At 40.0% G+C, this 21130-nt stretch overlaps 1 protein-coding gene across 3 annotated transcripts in view; it reads left to right on the top strand.

The window, feature by feature from the left end:
• CNST (consortin, connexin sorting protein) overlaps window positions 1-17824 on the top strand; it is a 42768-nt gene extending 24944 nt beyond the window's left edge. For all 3 annotated transcript variants that reach the window (XM_083732372.1, XM_083732374.1, XM_083732373.1), the window contains exons 8-13: window positions 2474-2495; window positions 2660-2756; window positions 6040-6917; window positions 11744-11867; window positions 12697-14801; window positions 14950-17824. In XM_083732372.1, the coding sequence (XP_083588498.1) occupies window positions 2474-2495; window positions 2660-2756; window positions 6040-6917; window positions 11744-11867; window positions 12697-12902 (1327 nt within the window). In that variant the 3' untranslated portion in view covers window positions 12903-14801; window positions 14950-17824. The remainder of the gene's footprint in view (window positions 1-2473; window positions 2496-2659; window positions 2757-6039; window positions 6918-11743; window positions 11868-12696; window positions 14802-14949) is intronic.
• Window positions 17825-21130: the final 3306 nt, after the last annotated feature.

Consider the following 21130-nt stretch of genomic DNA (forward strand, 5'->3'; position numbering starts at 1 on the left):
TGCCCCAGAAAGCCTCATCTTCTCCAATGTGAGGATTGTTAAAATGGGTTGGGGGGGGGGAATACCCTGCCTGGTTTTCTGAATTCCATTCCCAATTGCATGAGCCCTGGAGATTCTCCCTCTTCCACTCACGTCCTGCCTTCCCCGTTGAAAGCTGTTCTGGAAAACTCACGCTGGCCAAAATTATGTCCTTGGCATGACTTGGCTTCTTTTGTGCTGCTGCTATGAGGTAGACTTTTTCCACTTTTCTTTCTGTGCGCTACAGTACTGTAGCATAAAAGCCTAAGAGTGACGTAATATAAATATCACCCTGGCCAAAAATTCACTAGGCGGCTTTCAGACAAACCACTCCCAACCCCTGTCTGAAGTATGGGGATAATACTGGCCTACATTACAGGATTGTTGTAAAGTTTAATGAGATAGCATGTGTTTTTGGGAAATAAAAATATCCAGTTTTGAGCCTTCTGTAATAGTCAGTGTACTGATCTTTAGGTTTCTGTGTGTTGTAGATATCCACTGTAATGTGGTGGGCTATGAATGGGGAGATGCGGGTTTAAATCCCTGCTCTTCCTTGAAGCTCGCACACAGAGCAATCCAACCCCCCTTGTGCCAGGCAGGAATGGGGTAGATTGGTTAGAGATATGGCTTCATGCTGGCTGCAAAGTGATGCCAGTGTCATTCTGCTGATGAGGGGCTCCCGTTTCACCTGCCAAATGTATGGGCTGGCAGATGTGCCACTGCCAGCATCCCCGCTGGTGGCAGGCAGCAGGAAGCCCCCAAACAGGATATTCCGAGGGTAAAGAGAAGGCAGGGCTGAGCTGGCTGGGGAACCACCTGATCCCAAACTGGCCCTCCTGCAGTCACATGACAGCATAGAGTTCAATCTGGTTCTGATTGAAGGGCAATCTGCCTGCCCTTCCACTTCAATCACTATGCACAGCAGGGCTATGGATGCAGTGCTGGTCCCAGCACCCCCATTTCGCTTTGCTGGGAAGACGGGGTAGTTGGGATGGCTCCCTAAGTATCTTCCCCAAGCTCACCATCTCATAAGTGAAACACTCTCACAATGCTGTAAGGATAAAATTGCTGGGGGGAAGAAGTTACATATGCTGCTCTGAGCTCCTTGGAGCAAGGGTGGGATAGAGAGTTAATAAATGAGTCAGTGTGGACAGGGCATTGTTATTATGGATAATAAACTGTTATTCAGCTAGTTGCGCTAAGATCCAAGAGCATGGCTGTGTTTAATGTTATTCTACTTAACAGTCACAATATTTTAAAAGTAAGTGTTACAGGTCTATAGTTGCATTTATCAGATCAGAGGCTCCAGTAATGAGAGGCTTCTTTGTCACATGCACCAAGAATTGCTTCCAGAACATTTAACTCCCCCACCTCTACCCCCCAAAATGAAATCTCTCTTCAGTGCCACTTCCCACTGTTTCAGAATTTGCTTGTCAAGTGCCATATTGAGGGAGAGAATTCTTAGAGTGCCAGTGTGGAGTAGTGGCCAGAGAGCTGGATGCAATCCAGAGAGACCTGATCTTACATAATCTCTTGGCCATGAAACTTATTGGGGATCATGATTGTTTGAGGACGCTGTTCCGAGCTGCTTGGTGGAAAGGCAATGTAAAAATGTGATAAATAAGTGACAGTAAAATGAAGGTGCTTGGGTGTCAGAAGCACTGTTTTGCATGCAGAACTCACAGTGCAGCTCTGGACTGCATTGTGGACAAATTGCTTCTTGTCAATGGTAAGAATTGTGTGCAATTAACTTTTTAATAATCACCTATGTTTGTCTTTAAGCATTTTTTTTTACTTTATAATTTGTTTTATTGGAAATAGACTCTTGAAGTATAAAGCATAACATTTAAAAGGTTGAGCTGTCCTGCCAGTTGTTGTGATTTTTATGGTTTTCTTCCACTTTTGAAATTTGTTGCTATTTCTGTGGGAGACTAGAAGACTAGAAGATTGAGCAAAATGGGGAAACTGAGTGTGCTGCCTATGTGCTGAAAAATATTAGGAGAGGCTAGTTTTTCACAGCTTCCCATCCACTCCTAAGTCTCTTGTGTCGCTAGAAACAGGAAGTAGTGCTATTCAGGTGGTACTTTCAGTGATCTAAAAAGCACTGTTAATTCCTCTGAGTGGTCGATTTCAATTCAGGACAATTTTTTGAAAGCTGATACATTTGTATAAACACATTCTATAAGAGCACTTCTTGTATTGATTTCACCACTTTTACTGCCTTATGGGCCATTAAGTAATAATTGGCAGTTTGTAATGACGTTAGCATATGGTCTGGCTCTGTGCTTTAAAACTATGCTGGCACAGATAGTGTTTCAGTGTTGGAAACTTCTGTGCTAATATTAGAGCATGGAAAGAACTAATCTGATTTGTCGTCTAGTTTTGATGATGTTTTTTGTGAATAATATTTTGGTGGAAGCAGCTGTTTATTTTGTATTTTCTTTTTTGGTTGCAGGCCGCTGGTCTTCCGAAGCAAGGTAAACTGTGAAGTTTTTTCTTGGCATAGCTTTACAAGTAAATGTCTGGGTGTTCTATAATGTGCTAAATGTAATGTGTAGAGCTTACACTGCATAATAACCTGTACTGCATGAAATGAAACAAAAACAAAATTCAGTAATAGGAATTCTGTTGTGTTTTTCAGCTAATAAGTAAAGAAAAATCCCTGAAACGTGAGAGTTTTGTAGGGTTAAGGATATCTGAAGATCTTAAGGAAAGAGGTGCTGCTGCATGTGATTCAGGTATCCCTCTTGTAAATCTTTTCAGTTTTATTTTTAAAAACATGTCAGTGTTTAGAAAACTTTAATTTAGAATAGCACTAGCTAGGCAATTTTCTAACAAGAGTAATATAAGAAGGTGATTACGTTTTTGATGCCTTAGACTTCTCTTAGAAAACAGCAGAACATAGGAGTGAGAGTAGCTCAGTTGTTACAGCATGAAACTCTTGATCTCAGGGTCGTGGATGCGAGCCCCACATTGGGCAAAAGATTCCTGCACTAGATGATTCTCATGGTCCCTTTCAACTATATAATTTTATGCTTCTGTGTGAGCAGTGGCTTCAAATAATAGACCTCATTTCCTTAACATTAAACACTGTCCAACTTCTGTACATCCACCACTGTTGCTAAAATTAGCATGGAAATAGAAAAAGAGGCTAAAGGTGGCTGTGGAGCAGTCGGCTGCAGAGATGTTGTCTGCCTGGATGTGTACCTGCCTGCTGCCTAAAGATTTTAGCCTTCTCCTTGCTGTTGTGTGGCATGCTTGAGGGTTGAAAAGACTGTATAATCAAGGAATCCTATACCCAGTATAAGAGTCAGCCCCACTGCCGTCATTGGGATTTACTTCTGAGTACAGGACTGCATGGTAAATCAGTTGTGAATTCCAACCACAACGTGGGATCATTAGCAAACAATGGTTTTCTGCTTGTGAGTATAATTAACAAGGCTTTCGTAAAGGGACATGGCCAGTGTGCCTGTGATCTTGAGGTGGAAGTAAAACTGGAGCTTTTCCAGTTAGCCCAAGAAAGGCTCTGCTGACTCCAAAGTGCCCTAAAATCAAATACAGTAGTACCTTGGTTCTTGAACGGCTTGGCTCCCGAACAAATCGGCTCCTGAACGCCACATACCCAGAAAGTAAGTATTCCGGTTTGCAAACGTTTTTCGGAAGCCGAACGTCCGATGCTACTTCCAAATGAGTGCTGGAAGCTCCTGCAGCCAATCAGAAGCCACACCTTGGTTTTCAAACCGTTTCGGGAGTCAAATGGACTCCCAGAACGGATTAAGTTTGAGAACCAAGGTACCACTATAACCAGGGAGACTTTGTTGAATGCCTTGGTATCAACTTGTCTTCATCAACACAAGCCAGTTGTGTTAGATAATTCTTGTTTAGATGTGTTCCTCTGCTAGCTTTTTCTCTGTGACTATTTTCAGCTCAGCTAGTATACAGAAATCTAAGCTGCTCCCTATGCTGTCCTTCAGTACTGAGGTCATCTAAACAAAATGCCAGCAAAGCAGTATATTTCAGCAGGACAATATATGAATCCTAATCAATCAGTTCACTAAAGATCAGGAATATGTCCTCTCACTACGATCACATTTCATCTCAGGCAACCTCTTAGCCTCTTTGACCCCTTTAGTAATATCTTGTTTCGTTTCCTTGTGGTCTGTGTTCTTCAGGTCCTCTCTTCACGCCTCATATATGTGGCCCCCCGGTAATGTCATCAGAGGTTAAGTTACATATATTTGTCTCATCACATTAGCAGATGTTTGTTCCCAAGCAAGCTCTGATCTGCTGATTGCCACACTGTGTGCAGAAAAGGTTTTTGCTAGGCAGTGCATCCCCTTAGCATCCAGGCCTCCTGGGGAGGCCTACAGTCCTACTAAGGAAGTTTCTTTTGTCAGTGCCTTTTGGTGCGCTGAAGGAATGACTACTTCACGCTATAGAGGCATGACCAATGATTTTGTTGTGCAGATTTTCAAGTTTCCACAACAAAGCTTCTAGTTGGAAAAGAGACTCTTCAAGTGCATTTTTATCTTTCTACATAGAAAATGTCAAAATATCTATTTGTTCTTATTAATAATTATGTTGTTCTGAGAAATCTTAATGGTTCTGTCCTCACGTGACCTTATAGGAAGGTAGCCAAGTTTTTGTGCCTGCATTTCTATGTATCTGTTGCTCTAAAACTTATAAGCTTTATCTAAATATGGTATGGAAACTGAGCCTAGCATTTTATTCCCTAAGGTTTCTGGTTATGCTTTGCTGCTGAATTTTTTTTTTCTCTACATGAGAGATCTTTTTGCTTTGGCGGTACTTTTCATTCTATGAAGGTTGTTGTTGTTGTTTTTCTAAAAAGTATTTAAAATAACCATGTGAGACAGGTTGCATCAATGACTAGGATTCTGAGCTGTTTATAGACCCCTTGGATGGCATGTATCGCCATCATCTCCTCCTTGTTCTGTATCTGTCGATGCTACACAGGTATCCTGGTGTGATGTACTACATCAGGAGCACTGCAAGCATTGGTTCAAAACATGAGATACTGTTATCACTTAAGATCATCCCCATCCACTCTATCAAAGTAAACTTTAAGGGAGCCATCCTATGGCTGATGGCCTAGTTGTAGCAGAAAGTTCCTCTGCCATTTCTCCTTCACTGCTGATGGCAGTAAGAAGTGAAAAGGAACATGTTGGGTAGACCAGAAGATGCCACCCATTCCCTTGACACACATACCTAAACCAAATAACTAACCACAGAGCTGGTGTAGTTAATTTGTTTAGAGTCAATGGGAGGGAAATTAGGAAACATCTGTCAATAGCAGCAGGTGGGGAAAGAACAAGCAGCTCCCACCTGCAAGCTGACAGGGCTTAGGAATCAGTGGCTTCTCTGCCAAGAAATCTTCCTCCCCACCCCCAACCTTTACTCTGCCCAATAACAACCCATTGCATAGTTAAATATAATTTTTTTAATGGTATACCTATGCATACTTAGTGGTGCATAGGGCTGCAGCAGTAAACATCATGGAGATTTTTTAAATCTTTCATATTAAGGTTTTTTTAAAATTTCAGTAAACAGTATGGTTTGTACATTTTTAATTATAGTTGCTGAAGCTACCATTATATTTTTAGCAACCAATATTCATCACAGTTTCCCTTTCCTTTAAAATGTTTAAAGCAATTTGTAATTTCTGTATAAAATACTTAGTGAAATCAAGCCACTTAGTGCCAAAGCCAAAGGAAAACTTGCATATATGTAACTAATCACACCCTTGTTCAGCAGGGTATGTAGAGGTGTCTTTAAGTGCTCTAAAAGTCAATAGAAAACAAGTTAGCTGCTTCACTTTAACTATGATTTGTATTTTAAACATGAAAATTAGTGGAGCAGAGCGAATGCTGCCAGACAGGAATTCAGTCAAAACATTAACGGGTAGTGCTATCAGGTGGCTGATTTTTCTTCTTCTTCTTTTTCCTACAATGCTGAAGTATTGAATCACTTCTAAATGCTTGAACCCTTTCCCTGTTGCATTAGATACTCAGACTTGGCCTGGCGCTGAACCAAAGAAAGAGAACAATCGCAAAGAGAGTGAGAGGTGTGAGAGCTTCCAACCCGAAAAGCCTCATAGGCTTGAAGAGAAGGCAAGTCTTCGACTCTCTGTGGAGAAGCACCACATGGAGGAGGAGCGCTGCAATGATGAATCAACACTGGAGCCAGCCACCCAGCCCACAGAGACACTGGGCACGCCTCAGCCAGGCTGTTTATCTACAAAGGATGCTAGTGAAGATGACGGTCTGCAGCCAAGAGAAGAGCAGTTCTCTGAGGATGTAGCAAAAATAGAAGCAGCTGCTGAGGAGCCTGCAGCAGAGTGCTCTAGTGAGCCAATGGTAGACACATTGGTTTTGACAGAGGCCGATTATATGCCTCCTGATCTAATTCCCTCAGATGAAACTGTTCAGTCTGAACAAAACTTACTCAGGTCAGCTGGCTCTATTGTGATTTCCAGTACTCAGTTGGGGAGCAACGTATTAAACAAGCACCAGCAACAGACAGCTTATGGAGGTGATAGGAAATCTGTGCAGGGCAGAACATCAGACATTACCGGGGATGTGCAGGCTGAAGGTAACATGCCTGAACTGGACAGTGTTCCATATGAAGGGATACAGGAGGAAACAGCAGTACTGGAAGAGGAAGGTGAAAATGAAGAACCAGAAGACCTCTTTGATCGGTTTTTAAATGGTTGCATAACAGACAGAGAGGAGTCCCTTAAATGCCTAGCAAGCCAAGGGGACTCTGAAATTCTTCCACATATGCCTCCTGAACAAGCACTTTATAGTTCATCGGAAGGTTATTCACTGGATGAAAGCTTTTCTTCACTTGATGAACTTGCAAAACGAATAGAGATTGCAGAGGTAAACACTGGCAAAAATAACTTCCAACACTGTTGGCACTATTCGTGGTTTATATTATTTGTGTTCTTTAGCATGAAAAAAGTTGTGGTTTTTTTCCTGAAAAGAAGCCATGTTTAGGAGGATGTGTTGTTTATTTTTCCTTTCCAAGTTTATTGATTAGGTTTTAGGTAAGTAAAGTTTTCTTTATGAAAAATAAGAGGATAAAATAAATAAACTTATGCATCTTAAGAGGCCAAACAGTAGCAAAAGTAATCATGAGGAGGGGGCGCAGAATGAAAAAAGCTCTCTCGTGCATTTGTAAAAACATACTTGAATATTTCAGACCTTTTTGCTTTACCTCAAACTGAGGTTAACAATAACATTTCAGTTATTCTAGTCATGGCTGGCTGATGAACAATCGTGAGTGAATTTTATTCTCTTTATGAGAATATATTTGGTTCTACCATTGCTCTTTTAAGTTGAGCAGCAAGAAAATGGGCAGAATGACTTAGCAAAGGAGTTTTAAGCTATTCTTATTGATTTAGGTACAGTTGGTAAATGAAACGCCTGAGGATATAATGGCTTATCCTATTTACTGCTGTTCCAAAGCACATAGTGCCAGCATCAGAAGTCAGAGATTGAGACAGAACACACCATACTTTTATAGCTGACTGACATATTTGAGGTCACAGTGTACTTCTGGGCATGCTAAATGAATCATCTAGAATATTGTTCACCAAAGGCTATCCATTATGCACTGCTCTGTAAAAGGTTGAAGGAAGAGAGCTCTCTGTTTAGTTTTGCCTCCCCCCCTCAAAACTCTTTTGAAGGCAAGATTGATCCCTAAGGCTAACTTTCAGAAGCAGAATAAATAACTTGTCTTCAGAAGTCAGTCATTTCCATTTTCATCCAGTAGCAGTGGCACAGTTTGTTAACTGGAACAGCACAGCAAAGAGGTGTGTTTGAACAGAGTGTTTGTTTTTGAAGTTTATTAGCAATATTTTAAACATCCTTCTTATAAACCTTCAGTCTTAATGCCTAGTTTATGGGTAAGGATTACAACTGAATACATTTATTATCTTCTCTCATTTTTTACCATGTCTCAAGGAGTATTGTATACAGCAAAAATCTGCTCCAAAATTACATCAACTTCTATATTTCTAAATACTTAAGAGGAAATCCATCTTTTATGTTACACTTGCTAAACTTCAGTATCTGTAAGCATAGTGAGCCCCGCACCCCGTGTTTATTTATTTTTTGCATTTCTAAGTACCATTTGAATGCCATTCGTTCCTACTTCCCCTCATCTTATGTTTACTGTAAGAAGGCAAAAGCTGATGGTACAGTGTTCTTATGGGAAACATTATGTAATTCCTAACTTAGGTTTGCTGTTCTCTGCGCTCTTCTTTGCAGGCAGACTTTGGTCTCTGAAGAGGGGACAGAGAGTACCTTGCATCATTCAATAGCAATCTCTCCCGGCCAAATATGGAGTAATATTGGCACTCTCTAGAGGGAGTTTGTTCCCTAGGCTGTGTCAACTGGAGGCATGTGTTTCAGAGATACATAAATCAAGGAAAAGCAAGGGGGTGGTGTTGGAGTAGGGCTATATCATGTACTATGTAAGACTCTGTAATGTTCTGGCTTACCTGCCTTAGCTATGCATTCGCAGGGGGAGCAAGAGCAATCCAGTAGTTTTATTAGGTTTCCTGTTTTATTCTGATCAGATTTACAAGAATCAGGACTGGAGCTGGTGTAGTTGGGCACCCGCCTAGTTTCACATGACCCCCAAAGCCTTCATCTCGTTTTTGCAGCCTGTTCACCTGCTCTCTCCAAGCATGTCAGCAGTGACAAGAGCAAAGATCAGGAGAAACCTCCACTTGCCTTGCTCTCTTTTTACAGGCAGTGATGTGATTTGGGTACAGGGGGAGTGAGAGGGACAGCGACTGGGTAGGCCCATTTAGAGATGGGACCCCACTGAGGGAGTCTTAGCCAAGGACCCTCAAAAGCTGATAAGAATAATTGGTTGAAGCCTATGAGTGATCAGCTGTTCAGTATTCATTGTTTTTAGAATTTGACCTTTGCGTTGTTTAGTTCATAAAGACGGGAATTTTCTTGACTGTAGCATTAAAAGTAATCTCAGTAAAGATTCTGTTGACATTTTAACACATAATTTGACCTTTGACCCACCCTCATGCTTGATCTGCATGTGTGTTCAGCATGAAGCATTGAAATATGCTGTATCAGGATAAGAATAATGTGATGTACAATGACACCCCATTCAGCTAATCTATGGAAAATAGATTATTGTCCACATGTAATGTTCAGAAAGCAAATCTTTGTGTGAAACTACTGGTGTGGGGGAAACCAAAAGCATGTCCATACATTAAAACAGTCTGCAAGATATATATGCACACCCCTTATTTGCTTGAAAGTAAGACCCATGATGTCCATGGAGGCTTACTCCAAGTTAGCAAGCCTTCATTATTTCTATAAGTTATGGTTGTCTATTGTATCCATGCTCATGCATTGCACAATGTAATTCCAAAGTCAAGGCAGGGTAACAGCAAATTACTAGGAGCTGAAAGTTTATTTTCAGATAAATGATACATGTTCCAAGTTGCTTGGAATATGCAACATATTATGAAGCCTTTAATATTGCCAGTTGCCTCCATATCAACAGCTAATACTCAAGGTCGCAATTTTCCTGTTAGGGTTTATATTATTATATAATACAATAAAAAAAAAAACGATCAATGTTTTGTTTCTGGCCTGACCACATAAAATTATAATAGCAGTAGCATGTGCGCAGCAGCGGCCTTGAATGTTGAATAATTCATAAAGTATTATTAATGGTTTTGCCAAAATAGCACAAATAACTTCTCCCTCTTCAGAGACAAGCTACTAACATCTCTGCTCTGCGTACTTGTGCTTTTAGAAGTTCAGCTTATTGATTTTCTCTTTTCAGATAGAACTAAAACTATTAATACCAGAAGTATGCATTAGAGACATTATAAAAATGTGCTTTGTAATTGTGCGTTTTGCTTTCAAGATTGCGCCCATTCTAATGCTCTGTTACATTCCCAGCATCTGAGCAAGGGGCCACTTGTGTGGCGAAATAGCTTCCAACCTGTGCAGCAGTAGCCTGCATGCGTCACAGAAGAATCAAACTGTGACTGAATTTATCCACACAGCCAGCTGAAAGTGGGCCCTTCACTGGTCTCCCTCTTTCCTCAGTCTGCCTCACTATTCTCCTTTTATTGCTGGATGATATACCATCATAGCAGGGAATGACTCTCACCAACTATGTAGTCTCAAAATAAAGTGTCAGGAAGCTTTTGAGCACGCCCAAGGCAGTGAGTCCATCTCAAGTCTCACTGCAAAATCTGAAGATTTGCTTTGTGGATGGAAACTGAGAAGGGTTGTCTTCACACTTTATCATGAGACTAGTCACTTTCAACTCTTTCAGCCATTTTGCATAATGAGCTTTGGTGTTAGTCACAGTGTGGTAGGGGCAGATGTGATTGTATCATTCATGAGAAGTGATGTTGTTAGCATTTTCCAGTAAGGAATTGTAATACTCATGTGGTCATATTCCAGACAGCAGAGTTACATTGTGATTTGAGAGCTGTAATAAGTACAAGAGCCCTTAAATCAGGAACCTATGCCCTCCTGTTGCTAAAATTACATAGAGATGTACACTGAGCTTAGTATCTAACTGTGTGTGTAAGAGAAGGAAACCCCTTTAAATATATAAAGAGATTGTAATCAAATTGAATAAAGGCAACTTTTCAGCTAAGAAAAAGCATAAATATTTTTCATCATAAATAAATAAATATCATAAAGAAAAAATATGTCTATTCAGACTATATGTTACATTGTAATCACAGTATAGCACTACCTTTACACTTTATGGTGATTTAGAGGGAAATTCCTTGCAAAATAATCCATATTAATTATAAGCTACAACAATAGCAAAGTTTAGAAGCAAATGTCGTAGTTTAGCAATATAAATTATATAATGCTGCATAATTATTGGAATATATTGGTGCAATTATGTAGCCAATGAAATGCAGTGTTACCTCTGGTTACAAACTTAATTCGTTCTGGAGGTCTGTTCTTAACCGGAAGCCGTTCTTAACCTGAAGCACCACTTTAGTTAATGGGGCCTCCCGCCGCCGCCGCGTGATTTCTGCTCTCATCCTGAGGTAAAGTTCTTAACCCGAAATACTACTTCTGGGTTAGTGGAGTCTGTAACCTGAAGTGTTTGTAACCCAAGGTGTTTGTAACTCTATGTACCACTGTATATAAAGCCAAACATAGTGGCCCAATTTGCACATCAAGGGGAAGCCAAACCACAGTTTACCAGAACCACATGTGCTTTGCTCCTCCCCAGTTCCTTTAGTACAGCTCAGTGTACACCTAAGGAGCACCAGATTTAGGGTGGTACGGGCGGTTCTCCTGCATAGGGAACTGAGCTGAAGGGATGCAAAACTGAAAAGATAAATAATTGAGAAGATCCATTGGGGGCGCCAAATTTGGGACTTTACAGGGCACCATATTATGAAAGATTACCAAAGTCCGCCCCTGAGCTAAACCAAGGTTGAGTTCTTCTCATTAATTATGATTAGTAACCATAGGACAAAAACTTGCCTATTGGTCATAGGTAAGGAGGAGATCCCTTAACCAGACAAGATGCTGTTCTTAAAAGGATCAAGGAGGAGCAAATAAGTATGAGCTCTTCTCTGGGAGCCAGCAGTAAACCATAATTTACTATATTGTGATGTGCAAGGCAGTCCAGTCACTTAATAGTCTGTCATTAAAAGCACCTCTTTTATCTTTCCTGTTAGACTGTTCCTGCGGAGGGGCTTGTGTCAATATTAAAGAAGAGAGATGACAGTGATGCTCAGATCCAGCGGAGAGAGTCTAAAAGAAGAGTAAGATTCCTAGAAATGGAAGACACATTTGACCAAGGTACCCTGCTTTTGTTTATCACAACCCCACGGCCCTGCCCCCATATTACATATTATGAGTTGCATTCGACTAAGTCATACTTGAAATCTGTTGAAATCAAGGGATCGTCATGTCTCCTGCTTAAGGATGGACACAGACTAGTTCTTGTGCTTTCAGAGATGGAAAATTAGCTATGTTATGCTTCTCGTTCACAAAAGGCACTGGTGTAAACTGATACCTGCATAGCCCTATATAGCAAGCTTTTGAATCTCTGCTACCTCCTTCCCCAATCCATCGTAAGACTGGTACCAGATACAGATTCCATGGCTTCAGCCTTAGCCAAAATATTTTTGTCCCTCTCTTCTCTCCCCACTCCATAGTTGCTGTGTTTACCATCTAGCCTGATGAACAATTCTGTAGAACGAAAATACTGACACTGTATTCAGTGATGTTAGGCATTGCCCTACATTTTAGCTACTCGTGGCATAGATTATTATAAATTGTTCTCTTCCAATTTTGTTTCTATAGTTTTATCGGAGGGGACAGTGACATACACAGTACAGTAATTCCATTTCATGCAAAGTTTCACACAGAGTTTCCATTTCACGCAAAGGCATGTTGACCCATAGTAAGGCAATGCCTTTGTTACACCAACCCACGTGTCACAAAACGGTGAGCAAGGTGCTTTTGAGTCCTCCAGAACTCATCATCAGGCTGGGTGGTAAACGGAGGGGGTAAAGGGTCTTCTAGAAACAAGTGATAAAGCCATGCATCTTTATCTTGTAAGACTGAAAGTAGTTCAGTTGCCTGCGATTTTATCAGCTGTGTGTTATGTATCTTATCTTTACAGAGGAAGTTGGAGGTGGCTCCTGTGTTCTGCTGATCTTACTGTGCGTAGCAACTGTATTCCTTAGTGTTGGAGGAACTGCGCTGTACTGCACGCTTGGTGACACAGAATCTCCTGTATGTACTGACTTTGCCGCCAATATGGACTTTTATTATACCCGAATAGTGCAGGGTGTAGAGGAACTTAAGCACTGGCTATCCTTCACATAGAAGAAATTGCTGACAGCTCACTGACAGTTGTTGAAGAGAGAAAAATATTTCAAGCTGCTTGTACCATGGCACCTTCAGAAGAGGTACAGTGGATGACATAGGAAGTACCTCTGCTCAGGAGATACTTTCCTGTAATCAGGGGTGCATAAGTGGAATTCATGCTACTACATCATGAGGCAGCATGACGGACTGATAAACTGCCCTACTGTTACCTTTGTGTGATGCTTTCAAAAGCGATCCACCAACCTTAGGAAATGAAGAAAAGAAAAAGTTTTATCACCTACCCTACAGTTTCCAGTCCCCACATAATTGTATGCAATCCATGTAAACTTAGAGCAGGACTATATTGTCTTTCTGGCTGATCATGCAAAGATGTTGTCTTCAACTATCATGCAATAAGTCCATATTTTATGGAAACGTACCTTATTTGGGTTTAATTACTGTTTGTCCTGATTTTTAATTGTCCTAGTGAGTTTTGTAATTTTATTGGAGTGGTGTAGCAGAAATCAGAGCCCTCAGCCTAGTTGTTAATTAATTTGTCTTGCATTTCAAATTGTAGCAGCTGTAATGAGTGGATGCCTCCATTGCTTCATATACAGCTTTTTAGTTGTAGATTCCTTAAAAGTGGATTTTTAGAAAACGTTTGCCACAACAATAAAAAATGGCATTTTAAATAATTTTTACGGCCAATAAATGGTACCATCTGCATCCCTTGTAAAGGGCTATGTCAGAAATTTCTTTTTTAGATATACAACTATTATGTTTTAAGTGTACATCTAAGAATTAAAACAACACTTTTGCTATCATGTCCAGGGAGCCATTATCAGCTACACTTCCCCACTGAGTCTATGCTCAGTGGCAAATATGGTTTTTTCTTTGTAGTGAGCCAAATAAGCCTCAGTATCAAAACTGCCTTAGCTTTAATAAAGCAACTGATTTCTCCTTGACCAAATTATGAAGGAAAAGGGGGGAAATAATTAAGAAAGCTCTGAAAAATGCTTGCATATCAGCTTAAAAGTTGAGGATCTGATATATATTCTCTCACCCATGAAAAAAATGAGCTTCAGTCTATCTTGTGGTGACATTACATCCTTAGTTTTCCTTTTAGCTGAAAATTTTGTTAATTCCATAACTGAAAACGACAACAAACACCGGACTCATGACTGACACCTGCCGAAATCTGTTTGGAACTTGGTTCTTATTCAGTGTCGGTATTTTTTTCTTTTTAAATATCCACTGCGTCCTGATTCCTTCTAATCTGCATTTCTTAAGCTTTCTGATAATGATATGTGAGGCTAGAGAAAAGTTGGATAAAATCCCCAATTCTCTCCCTACCAAGAAGAAATTGCTTATATAATAATCAGGCATAAGAGCCTGCTGGATTAGGCCAGTGGCCTATCTAGTCTAGCATCCTGTTCTCCTGGTGGCCAACCAGATGGCCGTGGGAAACCCCCTGCCATTTCTAGCTACTGGTATAAATATACATTTGTACTCTAAAACTGGAATATAATGTCTATTTTTAAAATTAATGGTATAATCTGTTAGTTGATAATGAAATTAAGGGCTTGATTGAGGCTCACAGTCAACAGTTACGCTCGTATTGGAGGCAGCGGGTGGGAAGGCAATATTTGCTAATCTCTCTTCCCCTTGCAGTCTTCTTTGTCCCCTGAAAACCTGTCCAGAGTGTTGTGGAATCCTCTGAAACAGGGTGGGAAGTAGCTTTGGGGACAGAAGACAAAAGAGGGAATTGGCAGAAATCACCACCACCCCTTCCTTCATGGGCATCCTCTGCTGGATCCCAGTTGCCTCTCTAAAAGGAAGGAGCCTTTCTGTTCACAGAGGGGCAAGTATGGATCCAACCTTATATCTTCAGAAACCAGTCTCCAGGGCTCTAGTGCAGTGTTCCCCAACCTTGGGTCTCCAGCTGTTTTCGGGCTGCAATTCCCATCATCCCTGACCACTGGTCTTGTTAGCAAGGGATGATGGGAGTTGTAGTCCAAAAACAGCTGGAGACCCAAGGTTGGGGAACACTGCTCTAGTGCATTAGTGCACTAAAGGTGTGTGCAGAATATGCTAGTGGTGTATGATGCAGAGTGTACCAATATTAAGGCCCTGGCTGTGCAGAAAACAAAAGTGCAATGGCAGCGAAAGTTATATCGTGAAAACGGTGTTCTGAATGTTAAACTTGACAAGGGAAGGCTTTGGGGCATTTGAAAGGATATCCATCTTAATGTGAATTGGTAAGAAAAAGATTCGTTTTTATATCACGCTTTTCCTTCAGAAGAATGACATGTTAACTACACTGGTAGTGCTTCTTCTAGGGATGTCCCCTCTCTGCTAAGCGGCTGGTGTTATGCAGCTAGATTTTTTTCTCCCCTGTCTCTATCTATGTGATGAGAGAGAGAGAGGGTGCACACCTGGCACACCTGTTTAATTAGCAGGCTGGGTATATCTTTTGGATTGGATCTCCTCTTTCTTCCCAACCCTTCTTGGAGAAGACTCTTTTGCATTTTGACCTCTGGTACACCAATCCCATTTAGTTCCATTGGCTGGCCGGCCTGCAATTTTGGCAAAGCAGTTAGTTGTTGAGTTATGCTGGCATAGCTGTTGGTATATTCCAGCCCATGGTTAGGATCCAAAGAGCTCCTTAGCTGCCTGTGCACAGACCTTTCCACATTAGTGTTGTCCTTTCTACCCCCCACCCCGGCTACAGTTTCTCACACCTCACCACCAGGGATTGCTCTTGCTGTTCTCCAGGATATAGGAAGTCTTTTTGGTGGAGAGGAAACAGCTTTTGAAACTAAGGATTCAGAAGCACACTTGCTCACCCTCCTAACTATACTGTTCTTGGATTTCTTGGCCTGAAGATTTATGTGCTGACAGAGCAAATCTTACAATGGGGTAGTTAACAATTTTACGTGTTTTGTGTCTAATGGGGGGGGGATCTTTGTTATGTCTAAACACAGTTTTCCATGTGCACTCCAAAGGCCTTTTGTGTTCCACTATAGCAGTGCTTGAACCTTCTAAAAGGGAGGCATGAGTTTTAAACCTGATTACTGGCTGGTTCAGTACATCACTTTTGTCTGCTCTTATTAAGTTAGCTTGATCTGTAAAGGAATTTCCTTATTATTTTATTTTGTAATTTTATGATGGATTGTTGATGAGCATGCCTTCTGTAGCTATAATGTTGTATCTATAATTATGTAGTTACTATATATTTTGGGGTTTTGTAATTTTCAGTTTGATGTTCTGTTGAATATTAATGTTTAAAGCAACCACGAGTTTCACCTCTGTTTTAAATGTTTGTGCTCCTGATCACCAAAAACATTGAGAATGATAACTTGAATTTTCTTTTTAAAGTATGCCATCAAGAAGCCTTGTACTTAGGTTCATTTTGGCAGAAGTAATGTTAAAATTATTTTTATTGCACATTTAAAAGAGAAATACAACACAGATTTTAAGATATCTCACTTTGCACTAGGGTTGCCAGATGCCCCTTAAAAAAAACACATAGTTGTTTGATTTTAGATCACAGCAGTACCATAGAACAGAACTGATCTCCTTTATTTTGTAACACCCTGCTCCACCAGACTCTGTATATTTTTGAATTTTTACTATGGCAATCCTATCATTATACCACCTTAAACTGACATACTCTGCAGCCACAGAGCCTAGGCCATAGCACCCATACTGCTATGGGTAGTACTGAGGTGGAGGGCAACAGAATAGGCAGGTGTCCTGAGCTGGGTTTAGAGCAGTCTTATGGTTGATCTCATTTATTAGCACTATATACGGAAGCAGTCTCAAATTTTTGACCATGTTGCATGTGCTGCTTCATCTCTCTGTTGATCATGTGATCCTGACCTGTAGCTAGATATTCCAGTTGGTTCATATAAGAAATTAAAACATCAGTAAAACGTTGGTACTAATTCTTGTTTGGTATGATAGTTCACATGCTGTGTGGTGACCTTTCAGATGGTTGGCTGCGTAACAAAATTTGCTCTACCTAGCCTTTAAAATACGCTGAAGTTGCTCTCCATAGTATCTCAGGCTCTGATTCTGCAAACATTTTATGCAAATGTGACCGATTTGAAAGAGAAGGCTCTTGTATAAAGCTATGTTGGGTCTCAACCTCCATCTTGAAACCGCTCTAAATGAAAAGCGCATCTCCAAATTGCTGTGGAATTGAGAGGAACTAGAAGGTAGGAAACAGTTTTTCTCTTTCATTGTAATTCATGTATGCAAAAGGCCTTGAGCTATAACCCATTTCTCATGGTTGTTTCCTCCTAGTTGTGAATGGCTGGGTCTTGTAAATAAAGCTAAGTGTGAGAGAGAGCAGAACGCTAGGACAATACAAATACAATTGTTCCAAATTATACTATAATACATGGGATGTGGAACTTTTATAAATTTATATATAAAAACAATTGGCTGAATATTAAGCTACATTTGTTTAAAAGAAAATTCTAGTTGCTTCTACTTTAATAAGGCACATTTCGTCCAATCACTGCCTCCCAGCTTGCTAATCTTTATACAGTATATTGTACATGTGTGTGATTGTGCCTCAGTGGATGTGCAATCAGTTACTGCCAACAATGGGAATGCCTTAAGCTTTTTTCAGTAAAACGCAAGTGAAAATCCTAAAGCCAAATTGGGTATCAAGTTGAATTTTGTTAGTCTAGCTAGCTCACATACTATTGAACTTCCAATAAAAGGGCTGTTACACTCGTAAGAATAAGAAAACATAGCAATTTAACTTCTGCTACTGTGTAAAGTCAAGGCAAATCAAAGTCAATAATAGATGTGATAAATCAAACCTTAGCTACTAATAACATGGGAGGAAATTACTATTTGAAAGCATCAACCAAGCTTGTGATTTCTAAATATAACGAACAAAAATAAAGTGTCCCTGAGAAAATGCATTGAGTCTTTTGAGTGCTGTTATTAATAAAGGATGTAGACCTTAATAATATGTTCTGGATAACTACTTGCCATTGTTCTCAAAAAGCATTTTAGTAACTCTGTTATTTTACAGTGACTTATAAGGAATTACAAGCAGACCTACAACCAGGCCTTGGAATGAACTTTTTCATTTGAACAAGGTTCACTGAACTACCCATGAGATTTGTTACCATAATTGCTAGGTGAATTAAAGGTGAATTAAATTTATTTTGGGATAGCTCTGTGAATGATTTCTTGTTCATCTTCATGTTCCTTCCCTTCCCCCACCCCCTAGCACTCTGCAGTGGGGAACTCTCAGACCCAAGCACTTACTCTTTAAAAATGAAAGTTAAGTTGTTTTTAACTACTTTATTCTATGGAATTGTGTGATTTCTCTGCCATTCCTAGCCCAGTGCTGCATCTGCTTCAGCCAAGAAATAGTGGCCCCATTCCCTGCTCCTATACTCCTATTGGAGCGCAACAAAGATTTTCCATACAATCACTTAAGAACAAAGTTGTGATTTTGTTCAAATTAATCTATTTATCTAATCTGGAAGATCATATTTTGTCATGTTTTCCAATATGCAGCAGTTTGTGAGAATTATTATTATTTTATTCTATGAAAACATGTAAATACAAAAGTTGAACTGCAGCAGAAAGTACTACTTCAACTTTTGTTTAAGATGCAACTCTGACAATGTGGGTGGAGTTCAGCTGAAATTGCAAAGGGAGTGTTAGAAGAGGAAACTAGTGCTATGGAAATAATAATAATTGTTCCACTATATGCTTTACATTTTCTGTTCCAGTATCCCCCCCCCCTGCCCCGGCATGCACTTTGCAAAGCTTACAATCGATAAGCTAAAAAAATAAGGGGCATTACTGCATGGAAATGGGAAATACAAAACCAAACAAATGTTTTCTCGGTCTGCCCAGTGTTTTGACGGAAGCCTTTACTGATTGGCCTGTCTCATTAAACCATAGTGACAATAAACTATAGTTTATTGTGCCAGTGCCCACTCCTCAATAGCAGGCACTCCACGCCTCTCCTGTTCTTGCAGGGGCCACACCAGCAAGGAAACTGGCTATAGTCTGACTTGTCATTATGTTTAAACTCAGGATCAGGGTTTGTTTCTCTCGAAATGAAATACAAGCAGTAGCCAAGAACAAACCTTACCATTTATAAGACCTGGATTATAATGTATAATTATAGACCTGTGATTTGCAACATAAACTACATTCTATGTACAATAAGATGTATGTCTACTTCATCTGAAAACAGGAACATGGGGTATGTTGTGCAAGCACCTATAAATTAAACACTTTGTCATGAGCAGTCTACTTAGGGAATTGTCTTAGTGTAATTTAGTGTAATATCATCTTTGTGTAAGGCCAACATACAGCCAACCCTGTGAATACCTTCTTGGAACTAAGAACCACTGATTTCAACTAGATGTTTTAAAACCAAGTAAATGTGCATAGGATTACATTTGGAAATGCAGCTTCCTATAAATTAAGCCCACCTGGAAATTTAAGATCTAAACTAGCCCTGGTTAATCTAGTCCAGTACTACATTGTTTTCATCTATCTGACAATCCTTCCTGTATCCAAGGAGTGCTCCCATGTTTTCCCTCCTCTTCTTCAGGTTAAATGTACCAGCTCCTTTCAACCTTTCCTCATAGGCCTTTTTCCCCCACACCACTGGCAAACTGTGTTGCCTTCCTCTGAGTCTGTTCAGATTTGTCTCTGTCAGGAATGGAGAACCTATGGCCCTCCAAATGTTGTTTCACTCAAACTCCCATAAGGCCCAGCCACCATGGCCCAATGGTCAGGGATGATGGAAGTTGTAGTCCAGCAAAATCTGTAGTCCAGCAAGATCTGGAGGGTCGCAGGTTCCCCATCCATGGTCTTAAACATCTCAGGACCACAGTACCTCAGGGACCACCTTTCATATAAACCAACACAGGCTCTGCAATGATCATCTGAGGCCCTTTGTGTGCCTCCTCCATGAGAGATCCAGAGGGTGGCAACATGACAACGGGCTTTTTCTGCAGTGACTCTCTGTTTGTGGAATGCTCTCCCCAGGGAAAATTGACTGGTGCCTTTCACTATCTTTAGGCGCCAGGTAAAACCGTTCCTCATCAACCAGGCCCTTGGCTGTTTAATATTCTGCAGCCTTTTAAATGTGTTTGGGTTTGTGTGTTTTTGTTTTACTCTTGTTCTATTTATTTGTGCTTTTAACCTGTATTTTTAACTTGTGATCTTTGGGTGAAGGGTGATATATACATTTAATCAATAAAATAATAAAATAAAATAAAATATATCCCTCTTAACTATGATGCCCAGTACTGGACATAGATGTATTCTGACTCATGCAGAACAAAGTATAATTATTACCTCTCATTTACTTGGAAACAATGTTTCGATTAATACAGCCTAAGATTCCATTATCCGTTTTTTCAGCCAACATCACATTGCTATTACGTTCAGCTTGTGATTGATTACCATTCCAAGATCCTTTTCACATGCACTCCATTCTAGAAGTCTACATTCAAGTTTTCATAATTATATTTTGCCTAAATGCAAAACTTCTACATTTTTCTCCACTGTATTTCATTCTGTCAGTTTTCAAACCAGATTATTTTTGGCTAATCTATAAATTAACCCCAGATACCATTATTATTATTATTATTATTATTATTATTATTATTATTATTATCAAGAAGGTTCGCTTTGGCAAACAACTTACATCTATTTAAAAGCGAACAAAAGACATTAGGAGAAACTGCTTAAAAATAACATCAATGTCTTCAATCCAAGATGGAGGAACTGGCGTACCTTGTGTAAAAGAAAAACAACCACCACTCAAAACTTTGGAGGAGTCGTTGCCTCTGAGTGGTGGACTTCCTCTTCTCCAAACACCTCAAATGGTAGTGGCTTTTTAAAACAATGTTAAGAAACAATGTGAGGTTTGCTTCAAAAGCAGCATGCAAGTATCTTCAGTGAAAAATGAATGCATAACATTTGTTCTCAAACTATTTAATTTATTAACGTAATTGCAAAATAGCAGAGTGCTTTATTCCCTCATGTTCTCACTGCCGGTATCAGCATATCTATTTCCCCCCCAACAGAATTTTGCCTTACCTAATTTCCCCCCATATGATGGGAACCTTTGTACAACCTTTTCCTAGTTGCATAAGAGGACATATCTCATTGTATTTTAAAAAGCAGAACTCCTGAGAGGGTCAGAGGAATACAGTCACATGGTACTATCAGCCTTAGACACACAC

Source organism: Podarcis gaigeae, assembly GCF_964106915.1.
Source record: "Podarcis gaigeae genome assembly, chromosome: 3".
NCBI lineage: Eukaryota > Metazoa > Chordata > Lepidosauria > Squamata > Lacertidae > Podarcis > Podarcis gaigeae.